We start from the raw sequence: 22,997 nt of genomic DNA, 5'->3' as shown, positions 1-22,997 counted from the left end.
TTCGTTTCGATGCTTTAAATACTGTTCCTTTTGTTGAATAGAACTGTAGAAGAATCCAAAGGTCAACATAGGATCCAAAAGGCATTTGTTTCTTTAAACCATCCCTGTTAGTCTTTTTCTATCAACAACAGTGTAATACCAAAGTGTTGGGCAGTTGGAAAAAATACCAAGGCTTTTTGGGTATACGGGAAAAGACCCTTATAATTATACCCAAGAATGCTTCTTACCTCAATTTGATCAATACCCAGTCAAGTAGCCTTCACCCAAAAATCCTTCTTCTTCGATTTATGTACTGCACAATCCCACCTTTTACCTGGCAAGAGCCTTCGATCAACCTCCAGCTCCAATTCTCTACTCTTCCCCAATTCCAAACCTTGATTTAAGAAGAACTATAAATTTCCCAGTCTTATAATCAAATCAAATTTACCAAGTCAACACCAGGGATGAGTTGCGATTACCTTAAGAGTGAACTGATCTCAATCTAAATTCCAAAGCCCAAGCTTCTACACTCGGCAACAGAAGAAAATGGGGACTTCAGTGGCTTCTAACCCGTTGCCATGGCTGGTTTCTTCGTTCTTGGCAAGGTTGGGTAAGAAAGGTGATTTGGGTTTTGGGTGGATGCAGATGAGATTAGTGGGTGTAATTTGTGGTTCTGAGGATGGTTTGCATGCAAGTGACGGAAAAATCTAGAGATATAGGTGGAGAAGGCTGTCAGTGAGGTGGTGAGCGTTGTAGGCAGGAGGTGTAGACGTGTGACTGACCAAGGCTAACGTGTTCCTATTTCAGATACCCACCTCAACTATCTCATGCACTCTTAAGTCTTAAGTTAGCTACTGTTCCAATTAAACTCCTTCTCCACATTTACCAACACGGGCGGGCTGAAATCTTCTATAGGCCCAGCTGGTACTAGTTTACTATAGCCCAACGAGAACCATTAATTCCGAACTTAACCGAAAAGTTCCTACCTAACAGGAACTAGCTCAACTCCCAACTCTCGGAATTAAAATTTGAAACCAACCCTATGAAAATCCAAAATTAATAAATACAATTACAGGGGCTCACAGTTCCACCCCCCTAAAAAAAATTTCGTCCTCAAAATTACCTGATTGGTCGAATAGGTGAGGATACTTCTTCTTCATGTCGGATTCCAGTTCCCATGTGGCTTCCTCAACTCCATGGTGAATCCACTTGACCTTTACAATTAGTACTTGCCAATTTCGGAGCTGTTTATTCTGTCTCTCAAGTATACACACCGGTCCTTCTTCATAGGACACATCTTGCTCCAACGACAATACATTCCAGGTCACTATTTGCCTACTGTCAGGTGTACTTTTCTTCAACTGAGAGACATGAAATACATTATGTATATGTGAAAGTTCTCTTGGCAGCTCAAGTTTATATGCCGCTGCCCCAATTTTGTCCACAATCGGAAACGGCCCGATATAGCGTGGAGCCAACTTCCCTTTGACACCAAACCGGTGAATACCTTTGCGTGGACTAACTTTAAGAAACACACTGTCACCCGGTTGGAATTCCAAGGGTCTTCTTTGCTTATCCGCATAGGACTTTTGTTTGCTCTGAGCAACTTTCAAACGGTCTCGAATAACTCAAATTTTCTCGGTAGTCTCCTTAATAATGTCAGGACATAAGACAATATGGTCCTCAGCATCAGCCCAATGATAAGTGGTTAAAAATGCAGTCATATCTTCATAATTGCTTGGCTATTGAGTCTTTTGTTGGCCTAAATTATTCTAATTATATCATTTTTCTGATTTGCTAGGTCTGATACTTGGATGAAGGAATTGGACAATTAAAGGCCCATTGCTGCACTTGGACTTGGAGGTGGATACGTTGACTTGTGTGGTCAATTACTAATATGTATAATTAATTTTTGGAGAAGAGATAAGCCTCTCACGTGACCAGCTTCCTATCCTCTTCTCTACTCATTTGAAGACACTCCTTTGCTTTGCAAAACGCAGCTCAAGCTTTTCTGACATTCAGATTCAATTGCCTTCTAATTAAGGGGATTGAAGGGGTACCTAGCAATTAAGAAGAGCCCAGTTTTTACAAGCTCCTTGAAGTCAGTAGAAAGAAGAGTTCAATTACAATTGAATGTCTTCATGAATTGGGGGATTTTGGCCTACATGAAATCAGGAAGTTCAATCAAAAGAAGACGTCTTCAGGCATTAGATGTCAACGAATGGCTGGGCAATGAACAACATAAAAGAAAGGTTCGGGCAGATTGGTTTTCTTCTTCCTTTCCTTCAACCTCAGTTCATCTTCTGCGTTGTACTCTTCCAAACTTATGGATCTTTTTGCTTTCATTTTTCTTATGGAGAACTAATTTCCTAGCTAAGGCTAGGGGAGAAACTTTGGATTTCCTATGTAGTTTTTATTAATTCGATTCAACAAGAACTTCAATGCAAATTCAGTTTTTGGATGTTCAAGTTTAATTTATGCATTTACTTTTTGATTGATTGATGGGTATTTGATAATCTATTTCATAGGATCAGCCATGTTTTTCCTATTGTGTAGTAAAAATATCCATGCTTTTGAGACTAAGTAGAGTTGCAGATTGATAAACAGTTTCGTTGGAATTGTTTCTTGATAGGTTGTCGCCATAGGTACAGTTTATACTTGAACTATTCCTACAGAAATTGATTGGGCCTTGTGTATTTGAACTACCTTAAATTAAATTCATCCTTAGTGTCAGTTTTCTTGAATAAGTTTCAAGGGAGAGAGTCGTATTAATATGATTGCGTAGGTGATTTAAGGTGGAACCCCGAAACCTTAGTGTATGTCCTTATTGAATTTTCTCCTCAACTAAACTCATTCAAATTGTCTTCTTTTCAGTTTATTTATCATTCTGTGTTTTTCTCACTGCTCTCGGCGGAAACGACACTCGTACTTCTGAGTCTATACTACTACACGATTCCTGCACTTGGGATTAGCAAGCAATTTTTGGCGCCGGTCGCCGGGGAGCGTTTGACGAAGCACACAGAATATTTCGACATTTGGTACATTCGTTCCATTTTCTTTTTAATTTTGTTAGTGTTAGTTAGTTTAGTTTGTTTTCATTCTTATGCGTTATAGAGATCAGTTAGGTAGATTTTCTAAAAAGCCTGAGTGTGAAACTTTGTTTGGCAATTTGTTTGAGTCTTCGAGTTCGTCTGCATCATCTGTAAACATGGTAGACGACGACAATAATAATGTAAACAATGACCAAAACAATGTTTTGAATAATGTGCTCAACAATAATCTTCTTCCCCCACCTCCTCCACCTAGGACTTTGCAGACTTACTTGCATCCTGCACGTAATGCTCAGCCTTCTTGCATCATGTTACCACCTAACATGCCCAACATTGATTTTAGACCTGGCATTGTTCAACTCCTTCCTGCATTTCATGGTTTGGAAAATGAAAATCCATATGTGCATGTTAGGGCATTCGAGGAAGCAGTTACTGCATTTTATGATCAAGTTGCAGCCATTGATTTTGTCAAACTAAAATTCTTTCCATTTTCTTTGCGGGACAAGGCAAAAGCTTGGCTGTATTCTTTGGGGGCTAGATCTATAGGTTCTTGGGCTGAAATGACTGAAGCATTTTTCAATGAGTATTTTCCTAATCATAAGACAATGGCTTTAAAGAGAAAGATCGCTAATTTTGCTCAAAATGAAAATGAGTCATTGTATCAAACTTGGAAAAGATTTAAGGAACTCTTGAGCTTATGCCCACATCATGGTTTTGAAACTTGGCGATTGGCCAGTTGCTTTTATGAGGGACTTCTCCCTCGTGACCGTCAGTTTATTGAGTCTATGTGCAATGGAAATTTCCTGAAAAAAGATCCTGATGAAGCCATAGAATTTTTAGATGAGATTGCTAAGAAGGCTCACCAATGGAGTGACTCTTCTATTTTTGAGAGCACAGATCGCTCTAAGCCCTCCACACCTTCTGTGAGTAAGGGAATTTTTCAATTAAAAGAAGAAGACCACTGGAAGATGAAGTATGAGACCTTACTTGCTGGTTTGAATAAATCTCACGCGCCTCAAACGGTTAATTGTAATCAAGTTTGTGATTATTGTTATGAGATTGGTCATTTTGGTCAAAATTGTCCTTCTTTGCAGGTGATGAATGAGCCACAAGTCGCTGCATTAGGAAATTTTCAGCGACAATATTCGCCTTATTCGGAGACTTACAACCCAGCTACAAAGAATCATCCCAACTTTCGTTGGAGGAATGAGTCTCACCCCCAGGTAAGTGTCCCTAACCCTCAATTTTCAGCACCTAATACATTTAATTCTAAGCCATCTCTGGGAGACACTCTTCAGACATTCATGCAAGAGCAGCAAAAACAAAGTCAAAGGTATGATGCAATGTTCACTAAATATGATTCTATGTTTGGTCAGTTAGTTGAAGAGAATAAGGAAATTAAGAATCAGATTTCTAAATTAACCAATTCTCTTGCTTTTAATGAAAAAGGGAGGTTTCCTTCTAATACTGAGCCAAATCCCAAACGTGTCAATTTAGTTGAAATAGTTGAGCATGCTGATTCTATTACTCTTAGGAATGGAAGAACAATTGAAAATGCTGCGCCTATGAAAGAGGTAGAGGAACCCAAGAGTAAAAATGAATTTGATGAGTCTAAAGAGAATGAAATTGTTGAAAATCATTCTATGCCTGCACCGTTTCCCAAAGCTTTACTTCCTCTAAAGAAAGTGAATCAAAATTCTGAAATTTTTGATCTTTTTAGGCAAGTAAAAATAAACATTCCCTTGTTAGATGCAATTAAGCAAGTGCCTTCCTATGCAAAATTTTTGAAAGACTTGTGCACTGTGAAAAGGAAGCATAATGTGAAGAAAACTGCATTTTTAGCTGCTCATGTTAGTTCAGTACTTCAAAGTAAAATTCCTCCAAAATACAAAGATCCCGGTAGTCCTACTCTTTCTTGTGTCATTGGAGAACATTTTATTGATCGTGCTTTACTTGATTTGGGTGCTAGTGTAAACTTACTTCCTTATTCAGTGTACCTGCAGCTAGGTCTTGGTGAGCTTAAGCCTACAAAGCTTAAATTGCAGCTGGCTGATCGTTCTGTAAAAATTCCAAGGGGAATGATTGAGGATGTGTTGGTCCAAGTGGACAAATTTTATTATCCTGTTGATTTCTTTGTTTTGGATACGGAACCTGTTTTACACTCTGAGAATCAGATTCCTGTTATTTTAGGACGTCCATTCTTAGCTACATGTGATGCTAACATTAGTTGCAGGAGTGGAGTGATGAAATTGAGTTTTGGGAATATGACAATGGAAGTTAATATTTTTAATGTGTTTAGGCAGCCATATGGAGATGAGGAATGTGAATTTGTTGATTTTATTGGAACTCTAATGCATGAACAATTTGTGAAGAGTAGCGTTGTAGATGTGTTAGAAAATTTCCTCATGAACTCACATGATTCTAATGCTGCTGAAATTGCTGAAATAAGTTCATATTTTGATTCTTTTCAGGTCCAAGGAGTGAATGGATGGACACCTAAATTTGAGAAGCTTCCACCGCGAGTTGAGAGCAAACCATCAAGTGTACAGGTGCCAAAACTGGAGCTGAAACCTTTGCCAACAGGCTTAAAACATGCATTCTTGGGTCCAAACGACACTTTTCCTGTGGTAATATCCTCTTTACTTACTATTGAACAAGAAGGTATGTTGTTAAATGTCTTGAAGGCCCATAAAGCTGCTATGGGTTGGTCTATTGCTGATATTAAGGGAATTAGCCCTCTTGTTTGCACACATAAGATTTTTTTAGAAGAGGATGCTAAACCATCTAGGGAGCCACAACGTAGACTAAACCCAAACATGAAAGAAGTTGTTAAAACTGAGGTCTTGAAATTGTGGGATGCGGGTATTATTTATCCAATTTCTGACAGTAAATGGGTTAGTCCTACACAGGTTGTACCTAAGAAATCTGGAATAACAGTGATCAAGAATGATAAAAATGAATTGGTTCCTACTAGGGTTGTTTCTAGTTGGCGCATGTGCATAGACTATAGGAAACTTAATTCCGCAACTAGGAAAGATCATTTTCCCTTACCTTTCATTGATCAAATTTTAGAAAGGGTTGCAGGCCATGAGTTTTATTGTTTTCTAGATGGTTACTCAGGTTATTATCAAATTGAAATTGCCATTGAAGATCAAGAAAAAACTACTTTTACATGTCCATTTGGTACGTTTGCTTTTCGTAGAATGCCATTTGGTTTGTGTAATGCCCCTGCCACATTTCAAAGATGCATGATTAGTATTTTCAGCGATATGGTAGAGCAATTTCTTGAAGTTTTCATGGATGACATATCTGTTTTTGGTGATTCATTTGATGAATGTTTGTCTAATCTAGAACGAGTGTTGATAAGATGTGAAGAGAAAAATCTTGTTCTGAACTGGGAAAAGTGTAATTTCATGGTCCCTTCCGGAATTGTTCTTGGTCACATTGTTTCTTCTAAAGGAATTGAAGTAGACAAGTCTAAGATTGAACTGATTGCTAAATTACCTGTTCCAAAGAGCATAAAAGATGTTAGATCCTTTTTAGGACATGCTGGTTTTTATAGGAGATTTATAAAGGATTTCAGTGCCATATCTAGACCTTTGTGTAATCTCTTGTCTAAAGACACTCCATTTGTTTGGACTGATGCTTGTCAGGTTGCTTTTGAAAGATTAATTGCATTGCTCACTTCTGCTCCTATTATGCAATCACCTGATTGGAATTTGCCTTTTGAAATTATGTGTGATGCTAGTGACTTTGCAATAGGGGCTGTTTTGGGGCAAAGAAAAGATAAGAAACCATATGTCATTTACTATGCAAGTAGAACTTTGAATAGTGCTCAAATGAATTACTCGACAACTGAAAAAGAGCTCCTTGCAGTAGTATTTGCATTAGATAAATTTCGTGCTTACCTTGTTGGATCGCCTATTGTTGTTTTTACTGACCACGCAGCTCTAAAATACCTTCTCACCAAGAAGGATGCTAAGGCTCGACTTATTAGGTGGATCCTCCTACTCCAAGAGTTTGATATCACTATCAAAGACAAAAAGGGAGTAGAGAATGTGGTGGCAGACCATTTATCCAGATTGGTTTTTGATGAAAATCCTGACTTGCAGCCTATTAATGATTCTTTTCCTGATGAGCAACTTTTTGTTGTTTCGGAATTACCTTGGTTTGCTAACATTGTTAATTATCTTGTCACAGGTAAAATCCCTCCAGATTGGAATGCACAAGATAGGAAAAAGTTCCTGGTGGAGGTACGCAGTTTCTTTTGGGATGACCCTTATTTATTTAAATATTGTGCAGACCAAATTTATAGGAGATGTGTACCTGAGAATGAAATGCATGATGTGATTTCCTTTTGCCATAATGAAGCATGTGGTGGACACTTTTCTGTTAAAAAAACAGCTGCTAAAATTTTGCAATGTGGATTTTATTGGCCAACTCTGTTTAAGGACACCAATGCATATTGTCGAACATGTGAGCGTTGTCAAAAGTTAGGAGCCATAACTCGTAGAAATATGATGCCTTTGAATCCCATTTTAGTCATTGAAATATTTGATTGTTGGGGCATTGATTTTATGGGTCCGTTTCCCTCATCTTTTGGATATCTGTATATCTTGGTAGGCATTGATTATGTATCTAAATGGATTGAGGCTGTTCCTTGTAGGAAAAATGACCATAAAACTGTTTTGAAATTTTTGAAAGAAAATATTTTCTCTCGACATGGAACACCTAGGGCTATTATTAGTGATGGGGGTAAGCATTTTTGCAATAAGCCTCTCGAGGCCTTGATGAAGAAATATGGAGTTACTCATAAAGTGGCCACCCCTTATCACCCACAAACAAGTGGCCAGGTTGAACTTGCCAATAGGGAAATAAAACAGATTTTGGAAAAAACAGTGAACCCAAACCGCAAGGATTGGTCTTTACGACTAATTGATGCACTTTGGGCTTACCGTACAGCTTATAAAACCCCAATTGGTATGTCCCCCTATAGATTAATCTATGGAAAAGCTTGTCACTTACCTGTAGAATTGGAACACAGAGCCTATTGGGCGATCAAGACATTTAATTTTGGTCTAAATGATGCCAGTTCTCTTAGGAAACTTCAGTTGAATGAATTGGAAGAAATTCGGAATGAAGCATATGAAAATTCTAGGATTTACAAGGAACGAATGAAAGTTTTCCATGATAAGAAAATTTTGAGAAAAACCTTTGAACCTAGTCAAAAAGTTCTTTTGTATAATTCTAGATTGCATTTGTTTCCTGGTAAGCTTCGCTCTAGATGGACAGGTCCATTCGTGGTTAAACGAGTTTTTCCATTTGGTGCTGTTGAAATTGAGGACCCAAAGAATGGTAATGTGTTTAAAGTCAATGGGCAGCGTTTGAAACCATTTTTGGAGAATATTGTTCTAGAGGATGAAACCATCTCTCTAGAGAATCCTATTTATGCAGATTGACTTGTTGGACTCTCAGTCCGTCTGTTGTAAAGTGTAACATTGTTTTCAGTTTTGTTTATTTTTCTTTTCTTGTCCGGTCACTAACAAGTTGCAGAGTCTTGCTTGGGAACATCTCTTCTTTCAGGTGCACTCTTTCCTACTCACTCTTTACTTTTATTAACTTGTCTGTTATCTCTTGCTATTGATTATCACATTGAGGACAATGTTTATTTGAAGTTGGGGGGAGCAGCAACTTGTCAGTTGTGTCTTGGTTTATTTTGATTACTATTTATTTCAATTTTGGTACTGTTCACCATCGTCACTGTTCACATAGTGTCCAAAAAAAAAAAAAAAAAATTTGTGTCATAATTCCTTTGAGGTTGCTTGCTTCCCAATACGATGATGAGACATTAGTGATACTTCCTGTATGGCATGGAGAAATACTTGAGATTTTGGTGGTTAATTTGAGATATGAGCGTTAGCTTTGCATGTTGTCCTTTTGCGAGATAATCTTCATGACATTTGGGGTTGTTTCAGCCACGTTAGTATTGTTCAAGGTTTTGGAATTTACATGGACTGGAAAGTCATAAAAATAAGTGGAGACTTATAACCTAAAGTGAGATTTGAGCTATTCTTTTATTGTTGAGGGTTATATATGAAATCTTATTTTATTTCTGTGCTAAATACATTTTCGATGATCTCATTATTCTTCTGTTTTGATCAATCACCGAGAATTCATTGCCTTGGATTATTGCACTAGAACTTCCTTTAATGTCTCTCGAAGCGTAAAAGTTGACCACATGATGACTGGGAAGGGATTAAGGCATTTAGGATTACCTCCATTGCCATATATGCCTGTGTCCTATACAATCATCCCCTAGATAACCATTTTGAGCCTTAAAATAAGCCTTTTTCATTCTTAACCATACTCCCCTACCATGCTCCAATATTGGAGTTAAGCCTCATATATATACCCATCCCCATATTTTCTGAGAAATTATTAGAGATGGTTTGTATTCACAGAAATGTTCTCCTTTGATTATTGCTGTACTATTGTTGGAGAAATGGTTAGGAGAGTTAAAAAAAATGAATGAAGGGAGTGAAAAAAAAAAAAAAAAAGAGGTGCAGCAGAAAAAAAAAAAAAAAAAGCTGCTAGTATAAAATATATATATATTCGAAACAGAAAGAGAAGATGAGTAAGCACGGTTCGTTGCAGATTATTTAGATGCAGACTCATAGAAAGCAAGATTGTCTAGTGTATAATTTGAAGGCCTCTAATAGTTTCTCAGGAATTCTTTGAATATCCTATCCGTTCTTTGTTTAGCCATGTCCCTAGCCCCATTACAACCCTATATAAGACCTCTATGATCTTGGGCGTTGTGTGGTACAATTGTGGAGAATAGATAGAGAGGGAACTATGGGGTGTAGTCCGATATTCTCAATGGTGATTGGTATCTTTTCATGAGATCTATTTTATTTTACCAGAAAAAGCTATTTTTCATGACTATATGTGAGACTCTTTGCATCCATGTACATCAATTCTTCTCACATATGCATTGAGAGAAACACCTAACCAACTTCTGAGCGATTTTATTCTGAGTGATATATCCTATGTGAGAGTTGAAGTTGAGGCTTGCTTATGATGATTTGGTTTGTGTCGAAATTGAGATCTGGAATGGTACTAATTGTGGCTGGGCAATTTTGGGTGTTTATGAGTTGAGTCTGGCACTTGGACAACGTGTGGAGCTCTTGCTCAGTCTTCTTTTAGTTCTCTGAAATTATAATATTGGATGATTCGATTCGGTGTTGACATATTTTTGTTTGGTATCTCTGAGTTTAATGATGGGAAGTAGTAATCTCTTGGAATTGATGTTTGTGGGTATCATCCCTGGAAAACCCTCACGAGACTATAACTCGTCTGCTAAGGAATTCTTAGTGGAGTTAAAGGCTTGTTGCATATGCTAAATGCAATCGTGATCCCTACGAAAGTGGCTTAGATAGTTTGGTTTTTAGTATTCTTTGAGTTGGAGAGTCGTCTTGAGTCGCTGTCAATTGCTAGAGACTAGCAATAAGCTAGTTGGGGGGTGTGATAAGTGGTTAAAAATGCAGTCATATCTTCATAATTGCTTGGCTATTGAGTCTTTTGTTGGCCTAAATTATTCTAATTATATCATTTTTCTGATTTGCTAGGTCTGATACTTGGATGAAGGAATTGGACAATTAAAGGCCCATTGCTGCACTTGGACTTGGAGGTGGATACGTTGACTTGTGTGGTCAATTACTAATATGTATAATTAATTTTTGGAGAAGAGATAAGCCTCTCACGTGACCAGCTTCCTATCCTCTTCTCTACTCATTTGAAGACACTCCTTTGCTTTGCAAAACGCAGCTCAAGCTTTTCTGACATTCAGATTCAATTGCCTTCTAATTAAGGGGATTGAAGGGGTACCTAGCAATTAAGAAGAGCCCAGTTTTTACAAGCTCCTTGAAGTCAGTAGAAAGAAGAGTTCAATTACAATTGAATGTCTTCATGAATTGGGGGATTTTGGCCTACATGAAATCAGGAAGTTCAATCAAAAGAAGACGTCTTCAGGCATTAGATGTCAACGAATGGCTGGGCAATGAACAACATAAAAGAAAGGTTCGGGCAGATTGGTTTTCTTCTTCCTTTCCTTCAACCTCAGTTCATCTTCTGCGTTGTACTCTTCCAAACTTATGGATCTTTTTGCTTTCATTTTTCTTATGGAGAACTAATTTCCTAGCTAAGGCTAGGGGAGAAACTTTGGATTTCCTATGTAGTTTTTATTAATTCGATTCAACAAGAACTTCAATGCAAATTCAGTTTTTGGATGTTCAAGTTTAATTTATGCATTTACTTTTTGATTGATTGATGGGTATTTGATAATCTATTTCATAGGATCAGCCATGTTTTTCCTATTGTGTAGTAAAAATATCCATGCTTTTGAGACTAAGTAGAGTTGCAGATTGATAAACAGTTTCGTTGGAATTGTTTCTTGATAGGTTGTCGCCATAGGTACAGTTTATACTTGAACTATTCCTACAGAAATTGATTGGGCCTTGTGTATTTGAACTACCTTAAATTAAATTCATCCTTAGTGTCAGTTTTCTTGAATAAGTTTCAAGGGAGAGAGTCGTATTAATATGATTGCGTAGGTGATTTAAGGTGGAACCCCGAAACCTTAGTGTATGTCCTTATTGAATTTTCTCCTCAACTAAACTCATTCAAATTGTCTTCTTTTCAGTTTATTTATCATTCTGTGTTTTTCTCACTGCTCTCGGCGGAAACGACACTCGTACTTCTGAGTCTATACTACTACACGATTCCTGCACTTGGGATTAGCAAGCACCCAACACATTGGTGAGCGACATGGTCTACCGTACAGAGCTTCGTAAGGTGCCATTCTGATGCTACTTTGATAACTGTTGTTATATGTAAACTCTGCAAGTGGAAGGTATTCGTGCCACTTACCTTCGAAGTCCAACACACATGCTTGTAGCATATCTTCAAGTACTTGAATAACCCTTTCTGATTGACCGTCACTCTGTGGGTGGTAAGCTGTACTAAAATCTAAGCTAGTACAGAGTTCAGTTTGTAACTTTTTCCAAAGATGTGACGTAAATCGAGGATCTCGATCCGAGACAATGCTTGTCGGAACTCCGTGCAATCGGATAATCCAATCAACGTATAATTTGGCGAAATAGTCGATCGGCGAGTTAATCTTCACTGGCAAGAAGTGAGCAGACTTCGTAAGCCTATCGACTATAACCCAAATACCGTTATGCCCGTGCGAAGACCGAGGTAGATCGGTGATAAAATCCATCGTAATGCAGTCCCATTTCCACACAGGAATTTCGAGAGGTTGCATTAACCCTGATGGCTTTTGATGTTCTGCTTTCACCATCTGACAAACCGCACATTGGCCAACATACTTTGCAACATCGCTCTTCATTCCCTTCCACCAATAAGTCATTTTCAGATCCTTGTACATTTTTGTACTGCCTGGATGAATGGTAAAGCAAGTACGATGAGCTTCGTCCAAGAGCTGCTTTCGCAGATTCTCGTCCTTCGGCACAATGAGTCTGTCCTTGAACCTCAAACTACCGTCAGAATGAACTTTCCATTCTGTAGGCGTTTGATTCGACATCACTTGTTGGAAGATTCCTTGCAACTCCTGGTCATTCGACTGCTGCTGAATGACACGTTGCCTCATTTGTGGTTCCACGTTAATGTGAAACAAGAACATTCATGTGTCTTGTTGCTACAGCTTTAAATTATACCCTTCTATAGTGGTGACTATTTCACAATCTGCGAGCATTAAACTACACAAACTACCCCTTGTCTTTCGACTTAGGGCGTCTGCAACTACGTTTGCTTTACCGGGGTGGAATTGCAAATCGAAGTGGTAATCCTTCAAGTACTCCATCCATCTCCTTTGCCGTAAATTTAAATCACATTGCATGAATATATATTTAAGGCTTTTATGATTGGAGAAGACGCTAAACTTGCTTCCGTACAGGTAGCACCTCCACACTTTTAACGCGTGCACAACCGCAGCAAGTTCGAGATCGTGTGTAGGATAATTCACCTCATGTATCTTCAGTTGCCTCGATGCGTATGCCACAACTCTTCCATTCTGCATGAGTACACAACCAAGTCCTTGGCCTGAAGCGTCTGTGTAAACTTCGAATAGGTCATCGCTGTTTGGCAAGACAAGTACAGGTGAGGTAGTCAACTTTGCCTTAAGTTCCTCAAATGCGGACTCACATTTGTCACTCTACTCGAACTTAACACCTTTTTGAGTCAACCTTGTCAACGGATTCGCAATCTTAGAGAATTTTAGTACGAATCGTCGGTAGTACCCGGCCAGACCAAGGAAACTGCGAACTTCCGTGACGTTCTTTGGTTGCTTCGAATTCAATACAACCTCGACTTTACTTGGATCAACGGATACTCCATCACCGGAAATTACGTGTCCAAGAAATCGAACTTTCGACATCCAAAACTCACACTTTGACTTTTTGGCGTACAGTTGCTTCTCCTGCAGCGTTTGTAGGACGATACGAAGGTGTGCTTCATGCTCCTTCACCGTCTTTGAATATACGAGAATGTCGTCTATGAACACAACGACGAACTTATCCAAATACGGCCAAAAGATGCGATTCATGAGATCCATAAATGCAGCTGGTGCATTGGTCAAGTAGAATGGCATCACCACTAACTCGAAGTGTCCATATCGCGTTTGGTTACTCAAAGTTGGTGATAACCCGACTGCAAATCAATCTTCGAGAAATGCCTCGCACCACTAAGCTGATCAAATAACTCATCAATCCTTGGTAGGATATTTGTTTTTGATCGTAACTTGGTTCAGCTTGCGATAATCCACACAAAGCCGCAAAGTCCTATCAGCCTTTTTAGCAAATAGGACAGGTGCTTCCCACGGTGATGTACTTTTCCGAATGAATCCCTTCTTCTCTAACTCCTCGAGTTGAACTCCAAGCTCTTTCATTTCTACAGGTGCCATTCGATGGGCAGGCAGTGATATAGGCGTAGTCCCCGGCACTAAGTCAATGCGAAACTCCACCTTGCTTTGCGGAGCGACCCCGGGTAGGTCATCAAGAAATACGTCGGGATACTCGTCGACAATCGGAATAGATTTCTTTTCAACATTCCTAGCTTGTGTTGCCGCAATAAGCGCGTAACACAATAGTGGTCTCCTGCTTTGGAAACACGTTTTCAATAACGGGCTAGGTGGCATGTAACGATTGTCAAAACTCACTACCAAAAGTTCCCCGTTAGGTAGGGTTATCAGTACTTTCCACCGCTCACAGTCAATGAGTGCCCGGTACTCTTCTAACCAGTCCATTCCCAAAATTAAATCGTACTCTGGTAAATCCAACGGATACAAATTGGCTGTGACCTGGTGACTACCAATCAATAGTTGGCATGTAGGATAGATCCTATCAACTATTGCTTTGCCTCCTAGCGGTGCATCTAAACACATTGGACTCTCTAGAAATACTGACTCTAGATTTAAGGCTTTAGCAAACCAATCTGAAACAAAAGAATGCATTGAACCAGTATCCGCTAAAACTTTAACTTCAGAGCTAGACAAAAGAAGCATACCCTCGAGTGCAGTACGAGGTTCATTATGCATTCGTCCTCCAGTTACAGCAAACACTCTTCCTCCACGAGTAGGACCTCGTCCCCCAGCACCGCGCCCTCCAGTACCACGACCATGACTACCCTGACTTCCTCCACGTAGTGGAGCATTAACTTGCTGGACAGTTTCAGTGTTTGTTGGTCATTGTGGTCGAGCAAGAGGAGTCATTGCAGACCCAGTAGCCTCTCTGTGGGGACAATTAGTCCTAATGTGCCCACGTTCTCCACAATGATAACATTGATATGGCGAAAACCTTTGACCAGCAGAGGTTCTGCTGCTGCTAGCTTTCTCTTTCCTAACCTTGAACCTATTCCCCTTTTTGTTTCCCACACCGGTAGAGCTTTCACCGCGCTTAAAACGACCACGAGTGCCATTCAGGAAATCTTGCTCAAGGCTAAAAGCTGCCTCAACTATTTCATTGTACGTCTTCAGCCTAAGTGCTACAATATGCCTTCGAATTTCATCGCGTAGACCTTGCTGAAACTTAGTGGCTTTCAAGGTCTCATCTTGCATAATCGAAGGGCAGTACCTACCAAGTTCGGTAAACTTTCCTACATAATCTGCTATGGAGGAGCATTAACTTGCTGGACAGTTTCAGTGTTTGTTGGTCATTGTGGTCGAGCAAGAGGAGTCATTGCAGACCCAGTAGCCTCTCTGTGGGGACAATTAGTCCTAATGTGCCCACGTTCTCCACAATGATAACATTGATATGGCGAAAACCTTTGACCCGCAGAGGTTCTGCTGCTGCTAGCTTTCTCTTTCCTAACCTTGAACCTATTCCCCTTTTTGTTTCCCACACCGGTAGAGCTTTCACCGCGCTTAAAATGACCACGAGTGCCATTCAGGAAATCTTGCTCAAGGCTAAAAGCTGCCTCAACTATTTCATTGTACGTCTTCAGCCTAAGTGCTACAATATGCCTTCGAATTTCATCGCGTAGACCTTGCTGAAACTTAGTGGCTTTCAAGGTCTCATCTTGCATAATCGAAGGGCAGTACCTACCAAGTTCGGTAAACTTTCCTACATAATCTGCCATGGAGGAGGTCTGTTCCAATTCTAGAAACTACTTGATTTTAGTTTGCCTCATGGCAACCAGAAAGTAACGTGCGTAGAAGTGCTGCACAAACTCCTCCCAAGTCATGATGCTTACGTCATAACGTTCCAAAATGGATTCCCACCATGCGTCGGCATCGCCCTCCAAGACATGAGCAACCAAGTTGACTTGATATTCTGGTGGGGCATGTAGAGTTCTAAGCTTTTTCTGCATACTCTTTACCCATGCTTCTGCCTTCTCAGAATTCGGAGTACCAGCAAATTTCATTGGTTTTAACTTCAGGAACCTATCAAGGTAGCTCAGTTCCCATTCACATTCTTGATCCTCGGCAGTTAGCCTATAACATGGTCTAGCTCGAGACTAACATGCTAAAACCTCTGAGCCACACGCCGAGCAGCAGCTGAGTTACTAGAACCTGGCTTGGGTGGCATCCTTCAGAAAAGTTAACAAACAGAAATTCAAGAACACAATAATTATCGAACACTAATTGAACGACTCCAAAAGGATAGTTAAGCAGAAAATGGACTTAAAAAAAAAAAATTTAGGTCGATTATGGAATGAAACAAAGTTATAAGGAAAAATCAATTTCAAAAACGGAACCAATAAAAAGATAAGGATCCGAAAGGAGATTGGAAACGAAAGCTCTGATACCACTTTTTCTGTAACTCCCCGGAAGGATTACGTTACAACACCGCAAGCCTCTGAACATGAGTCTGCAGCTTGTGCCACAAACCCATGCCACAAAAGCTTGCAAGGCCTTTTAGAATTGTGGTGAGAAAAACGGTTACAATTGAGGTTGAGAGTACGATTCGAAAGCTTAAAGATTTTACAACAAAAGAGTACTTTATTTACATTCCACAAAAGTCACGAGTCCAAGGTTCGGGTTTCAAATTCACACTAAGTAACACACACCAAAAGATAGGCAGGCGGATAATAACAAATTTACAAAGGTTCCCACAACAAGACAAAGTCACATTCACAATTTCAAAAGGAGGGAGACTGATCAACACCTGCCAAACCAACAGTCAAGTCCAAAAGAAGCTATTCACAACTTGAATATGCCAACACCCAAGTGTCTAAGTCTGGTCCTCAGCTGGCTCCTGCTCATTTCCTGGAGGGAAAGTAGGGGTGAGCATCACATACGTTCATCGCCCAGTAGAGGAGCTCAACCCCACTAGGTTTTATAAATAGCATGCAGTAAATGATTATCACGAACTTAGAAATGCGTAAAACATATAAATAACGTAAAGAAAATCATTAAGTACACGACTCGTAGACGGGATCCCAATAGCTCACAAACCAGATGACCGGTCCCGTAGACCAACTACACAGCCTTACCTTAAATAGAACGTTTACCAGGTAAGCGGAGCGAGAGCGTCCACTAGCTAGCTACACACACGTACTGGGCCCGTCATTACGATCGGAATACCTGGACGACCGGCGTAACTAACCCTCCGGAGGTTTTGGGGATCGACCCAAGGAAGTCAGAGCCACCCTTAGCTCTCAAGTCATCTAACTAACTTGACCGTATAGCACGGCCCCGACACGTTAATAGTTATTTCCGTTCCGATAAAATAAAATAAAGTAGAAATTTAAATATAAATAAAACATACCGAAACCGTGCATAAGTCATGCAACACTTAAAACGAATATGTGAATAAAACTCTAGCGAGGCGTAGGTGAGTCCCCCCTACCTGGAATCCGTGCTTAGACAATCTCTGAGCTTCCACCTTTGTTGCTCAAGCCTTGGGTAACTGGAAATCCTAAACCCGACAATCTTTGGTTAGTAACTCTCTAGAGACAAATGGTTATCCTTCACCTATATACCAATTTCGACCAAATATGAATTACAATCAAATGATCCTATAAAAAGTACATAACTTTCACCAAGGAGACGAGCTCACCGCCAAACATAGCATATACCAAACTATAATAGTAACTTTCCTTTGATTTCAATCTAGTTTCTGTCAAGTACTCAATCACGTGTGCAACTTAATCTAGAATAAGACAATTATACCCAACAATCACGTCCATCACTTTGGCTCCCACAATACACAATTATGTATATAAATATACATATACCAAAACCAAACCATTGACTAGTCTTGTTGGACGTCACCATTCATAGAACATATTCCAAAGATCCTTTATTAAACAATTATAGTAACCTACACCACTACCAAAAGCTGACCAGATTTCTACTTTAATTATAATTATACCCAAGAATGCTTCTTACCTCAATTTGATCAAAACCCAGTCAAGTAGCCTTCACCCAAAAATCCTTCTTCTTCGATTTATGTACTGCACAATCCCACCTTTTACCTGGCAAGAGCCTTCGATCAACCTCCAGCTCCAATTCTCTACTCTTCCCCAATTCCAAACCTTGATTTAAGAAGAACTATAAATTTCCCAGTCTTATAATCAAATCAAATTTACCAAGTCAACACCAAGGATGAGTTGCGATTACCTTAAGAGTGAACTGATCTCAATCTAAATTCCAAAGCCCAAGCTTCTACACTCGGCAACAGAAAAAAATGGGGACTTCAGTGGCTTCTAACCCGTTGCCATGGCTGGTTTCTTCGTTCTTGGCAAGGTTGGGTAAGAAAGGTGATTTGGGTTTTGGGTGGATGCAGATGAGATTAGTGGGTGTAATCTGTGGTTCTGAGGATGGTTTGCATGCAAGTGACGGAAAAATCTAGAGATATAGGTGGAGAAGGCTGTCAGTGAGGTGGTGAGCGTTGTAGGTAGGAGGTGTAGACGCGTGACTGACCAAGGCTAACGTGTTCCTATTTCAGATACCCACCTCAACTATCTCATGCACTCTTAAGTCTTAAGTTAGCTACTGTTCCAATTAAACTCCTTCTCTACATTTACCAACACGGGCGGGCTGAAATCTTCTATAGGCCCAACTGGTACTAGTTTACTAAAGCCCAACGAGAGCCATTAATTCCGAACTTAACCGAAAAGTTCCTACCTAACAGGAACTAGCTCAACTCCCAACTCTCGGAATTAAAATTCGAAACCAACCCTATGAAAATCCAAAATTAATAAATACAATTACAGGGGCTCACACAGACTCCCACCAAAGGAGTGACCTACGGATACACAGCCAGGAGAGCTACCGCCTGAGCCTTGGATTGCCCCCAGATCACCGCCGACGCGCTGCCACTCACCGTGCCAAGATAGCATCAGAAGCTCCTGACACTGGGAATTGAAGCATATCAGTCCCACATCAAAAACAAGGAGAAGATCAGCCTTTTCCTCATCTATAAAAGGTTCTCTCCTCTCTCCTCATTAATTACGCATATTTTACTACTCATTTATTGTTATGCTGTCTATATGCATCGACTGACTTAGGCATCGGAGAAGTGAAGATAGCCCAACGCGGTCTCCCTCTGACACCCTGTCTTTCATTTGACAGCTAGCAAAGATCACCAAGTCCTCAGAGTAGCGGTCCGCCCACCGGACCCGCGTTGAACGAAGGTTCGGCTACTGTCGGACTTTGAGCATTAACATTGCTCAAACTTCTTCCATGTGCAAGTAGATGGAGGTATAATATTCCTATCCAGGAGTGATAATCGCCTCACTACGTACTTCTTTTTTTTTATCAAATAAGAACTTCATTAATAATGAACTGCTTACAACGAGTTTTAGGCAACATCTCTTACACAGAAATGGCCACTAGACTTCACACTGGAACTCTATAATGACTGACTCCAAACTTGCACTACAACTATATAGCAAAGACAACAAGCGCAGGAACAGTGAATCCTTGATATCTCACCTCTCGTCCAGTCAATTAGAACTTTGAAACTAGACAACTCACTTGTGTCAATACTAACTCACCAACCAGAGTCCTCCTGACCAGCTTTTGATCGACCAAGCCAACACTCGTTGTGACCTAAACCCGACCAAAAGGATTGCCGGACATTCAAATCTGGGACTAAAGAAAACCCAACACCATCACCACCCTATTGTCAACACCATCAATCCACAACTGCTCCAAATCGCCATCCTCTCCGACCTAAAACCAGACAGGAACGACCCACTAGAAGGCCAATAATGCTCGTCTATGGCACAGCCATACTTTTTCGCTGACCCAAAACCAGATAAGAACGACCCACTAGAAGGCCAAAGAGAAAATTGTCTCTGCCAGAAACTGTAGTGCACACGACCAAAAGCTAAAACCTAACACAATTGGAACAACATCTAATACTACAAACCAAATCTTGGTAGTGACTCATTACCCAAAAAAAAAAAAAAAAAAGCATTAAAGTAAAACCAAGCCCTAAAGCACTAGTAACAGCAGCCCACCAACACCACCCCCGCTACCAGCACACTCTGTCGTCACCCCGCCGCAGCCGCCTTGCACCGCCATGGAGCCGCGCCATATCCCTACACCCCTGCACCACCGCACCACAACGCCAACCACCCCAATCCTCGACTGAATGTAACTAAGCCACTTCGGGTTCGTCTCTGCCATGGGATCGAGCTCCCATCCACCTTCCATATCCCAGAAGCAATGGTGACGCCAGATCCGCCGTCGACAAGCACCCAACGCTGCATCTCGCCTTCTCTTGCCCTGGATCCAAAAAGAACATATCGAGATCGATCTGCCCGATCCAAGATCCTCACCCTTTCTCCAAACTTGAACCGCATCTCTGCCACAAGACCACGCCGTTAGCCCAACCATCTTCCTCTCCCGGACCGGAGCACAGCGGCTAGATCGCCTATGGCGCCGACCGGGAGAGAGCACACTCAATAAACTCTGTCCTCTTTCTCTCCTCGAATAACTAGGTTTCGAATCTTTCAAAAAAAAAAATCCTCACTACGTACTTGAGAATTGAGATAATAGTACGTATGTATCCCGGCAACAAAAAAATCAAGGTGTCTTCCTCGACCGTACCCTCTTCTTTTGAGGGAGTAAAGAAGAGGATCGTGACGTATAGGTTTTGGATTCATTAAGGGAGTCATGGCATGGACATTGATTACAAAGTGGTGTGGAAGTCACAAAGTGGTGATTGCAACGATCGTGGAGAATTAACAGATTATAATTAACCTAGCAGAGCTAGGATCGATGCAGAGAAATCAGAAGTAAAACTTGGAAGCCTAGCCATGTTTACATGTCATAACAGATTTGAAAAAGAAAAGGTGTTAGATAGAGATTGACATCTGAATGAAAAGAAATTGATATCCGCATAGACACTGGAATACGTATATATTTTATATGCTGTGCGCACTGCCCCCTAATGCCATGTTTATCATATGTACCGGTCAAGACTCAAGAGGCATCAAACGTATATAAAATTAACCAAAGCCAATCAAATCAAATGTTGAGACGCATAGTATGCATCCGAAACACCTAATTAAACATTGACCAAATTAAGAATGCCCTACTCGCAAGATCTACAACTTCTTTGCCTCTAGCAAACTGTATTTTCTATTTTTCACTTTGTATTTAGCCCTAGCAAATGCCATTTGTGGGTACGTGGCTGTCAACTTCATTATTACCGATAAGAATTTGATACTTCCTTATATTAATTAGCTAGCTTCTCGAGTAAGCTAAGAATATGATACCCATCCACATGCACCAGTACGTTGCCAACTAGATCCACCTTGATAGATCTCTGTGCATAAATCTTTATATTCATAACTTCCGCTCCCACTTAACCCTTCCATGCATGAGCTTCTCCCCCGATCCAGATTCAAATATGAGTACCACCACGGGCACCCAAGTAGCGATTGACTGTTCCAAATTCCAAATTGTCATAGCCAACTAAAGCTGCCCTCTATCATGTACACAACCCGAGTCCGCTGCCTCCGATGCTATCCCATAACCTGCGTCGCCCATCCATACTTCCCCTACCTCGGAGGTGCGAAACCCTATGCAGTCTCCCCCAAAAAGCCCTCTCCGCAAGATGAGAAAGCCAACTCCAGCAATTCCACCAATGAGTTGGCTGGTCCTTCTCAAATAGAACCCAAGAAAGACGACGGCCAACATAACATTATTGTTTCAGGTAATCAAGTCTGTGGAAACAAAGGAGACAATGATGGGGAGTTCTCCGTTGGCAAGACTATACACAAGACTGTCCATAACTCCATATCAACATTTAGTAATGTTAAAGAAGCCTTTATATATGTATGTATATGCATTTTTATGAATAAACTTACTACATTGTTAATTTTCTGATCAATGTAGGAATCAAAAGGTGAACGATGAAGTCAATGAAGTCAGGGTCAATGATCAAGTCAATGTTATTTCAGATGACACCACGTGTAGTGCTGAGATTGCTCAGCCAGATACGAATGTTAGAAAAGTTTGTTGAGCTTAATAGAAAGCTCTTAAGCATTGCTTAAAGACTAAAGCAAATTAGTTACTACTAGGAGTTCTTTTCCTTTTGAGCTTATTCATTCTGATGTATGGGGACCTTCTCGTGAGTCAACCTTGTCTGGCAAACATTGGTTTGTTTTGTTTATTGATGATTATACCCGTCTTACTTGGGTTTCTTTATTGAAACACAAATATGAAGTCTTCTCTGCTTTCCAAGAATTTTTTGCTCTTGTTCAAAATCAATTTGGAGCCAATATTAAAGTCTTTCGTTCTGATAATGGGGGGCCGGGGGGGGGAGTTTGTCAATTCTCAGTTTCACCAATTCTTTCATTCTCATGGGATTATTCATCAAACTACTTGCCCTCAAACTCCTGAACAAAATGGGGTATCAGAAAGAAAGAATCGTCATGTTCTTGACATAGCCCAGTCTCTTCTATTTAGTGCTCATATGCCTAAGTATCTTTGGGGAGATGCAATTCTCACTGCTTGTCATCTCATCAATCGGCTACCTTCCTCTGTTCTCAATGGTCAAACCCCTTATGCTGCCCTTTCAAATCATGTGTCTGTCCCTTCATTTTCTAATCTCCCTGCTCGTGTCTTTGGGTGTGTTGTGTTCGTCCATGTTCCTAAGAATCAACGGTCCAAACTCGATGTCAGGGCATTAAAGTGTGTTTTTGTGGGCTATGGTGTTAATCAGAAGGGCTACAAGTGTTTTCATCCTCCTACACAGAAAGTTTTTGTTACCATGGATGTCACCTTTTATGAGGATGCATGTTATTTTTCTCCCATCAATCCTTCACTTCAGAGGGAGAAACACACTTTTTGGAAGAGAAGTCTTGTGGGATTAAAATTCAGCCCATTAAAGCCAACAACACTCCTGCAAAAACAGAAAAGGCAATTGCCGAAGAGAGCATTGCGAGTTCCGAAACAGAAAAGGCAATTGCTGAATCATCTACCCTTCACCA

The 22,997-nt window shown here is 40.3% G+C and overlaps 2 protein-coding genes and 1 non-coding gene across 3 annotated transcripts; 1 reads left to right on the top strand and 2 right to left on the bottom strand.

The window, feature by feature from the left end:
* Positions 1-1,683: 1,683 nt before the first annotated feature.
* LOC112196673 lies at positions 1,684-11,317 on the top strand. Its single transcript, XM_024337081.2, has 2 exons — positions 1,684-2,231; positions 2,854-11,317. Exon 2 carries the CDS (start codon positions 3,083-3,085, stop codon positions 8,486-8,488), a length of 5,406 nt encoding a protein of 1,801 aa, XP_024192849.1. The 5' UTR covers positions 1,684-2,231; positions 2,854-3,082; the 3' UTR covers positions 8,489-11,317.
* Positions 3,637-3,744, bottom strand: LOC112183177. The gene has a single exon (XR_002929768.1). It is a non-coding gene; the product is annotated as a small nucleolar RNA R71 (small nucleolar RNA).
* A 1,946-nt stretch (positions 11,318-13,263) lies between the features above and the next one.
* LOC112166047 (uncharacterized mitochondrial protein AtMg00860-like) lies at positions 13,264-13,698 on the bottom strand. The gene has a single exon (XM_024302804.1). It carries the CDS (start codon positions 13,696-13,698, stop codon positions 13,264-13,266), a length of 435 nt encoding a protein of 144 aa, XP_024158572.1.
* Positions 13,699-22,997: the final 9,299 nt, after the last annotated feature.

The sequence above is a fragment of the Rosa chinensis genome, chromosome 1 (genome assembly GCF_002994745.2).
Source record: "Rosa chinensis cultivar Old Blush chromosome 1, RchiOBHm-V2, whole genome shotgun sequence".
NCBI classification, from domain to species: domain Eukaryota; kingdom Viridiplantae; phylum Streptophyta; class Magnoliopsida; order Rosales; family Rosaceae; genus Rosa; species Rosa chinensis.
Note: the sequence above shows the minus strand (reverse complement) of the source record. Positions and strands in the feature narration are given on the sequence as shown.

Excerpts from the sequence above, each read along its gene's own strand:
- LOC112196673 (XM_024337081.2), top strand. The coding sequence starts at position 3,083 with ATGCGTTATAGAGATCAGTTAGGTAGATTTTCTAAAAAGCCTGAGTGT.
- LOC112166047 (XM_024302804.1), bottom strand. The coding sequence starts at position 13,698 with ATGCCATTCTACTTGACCAATGCACCAGCTGCATTTATGGATCTCATG.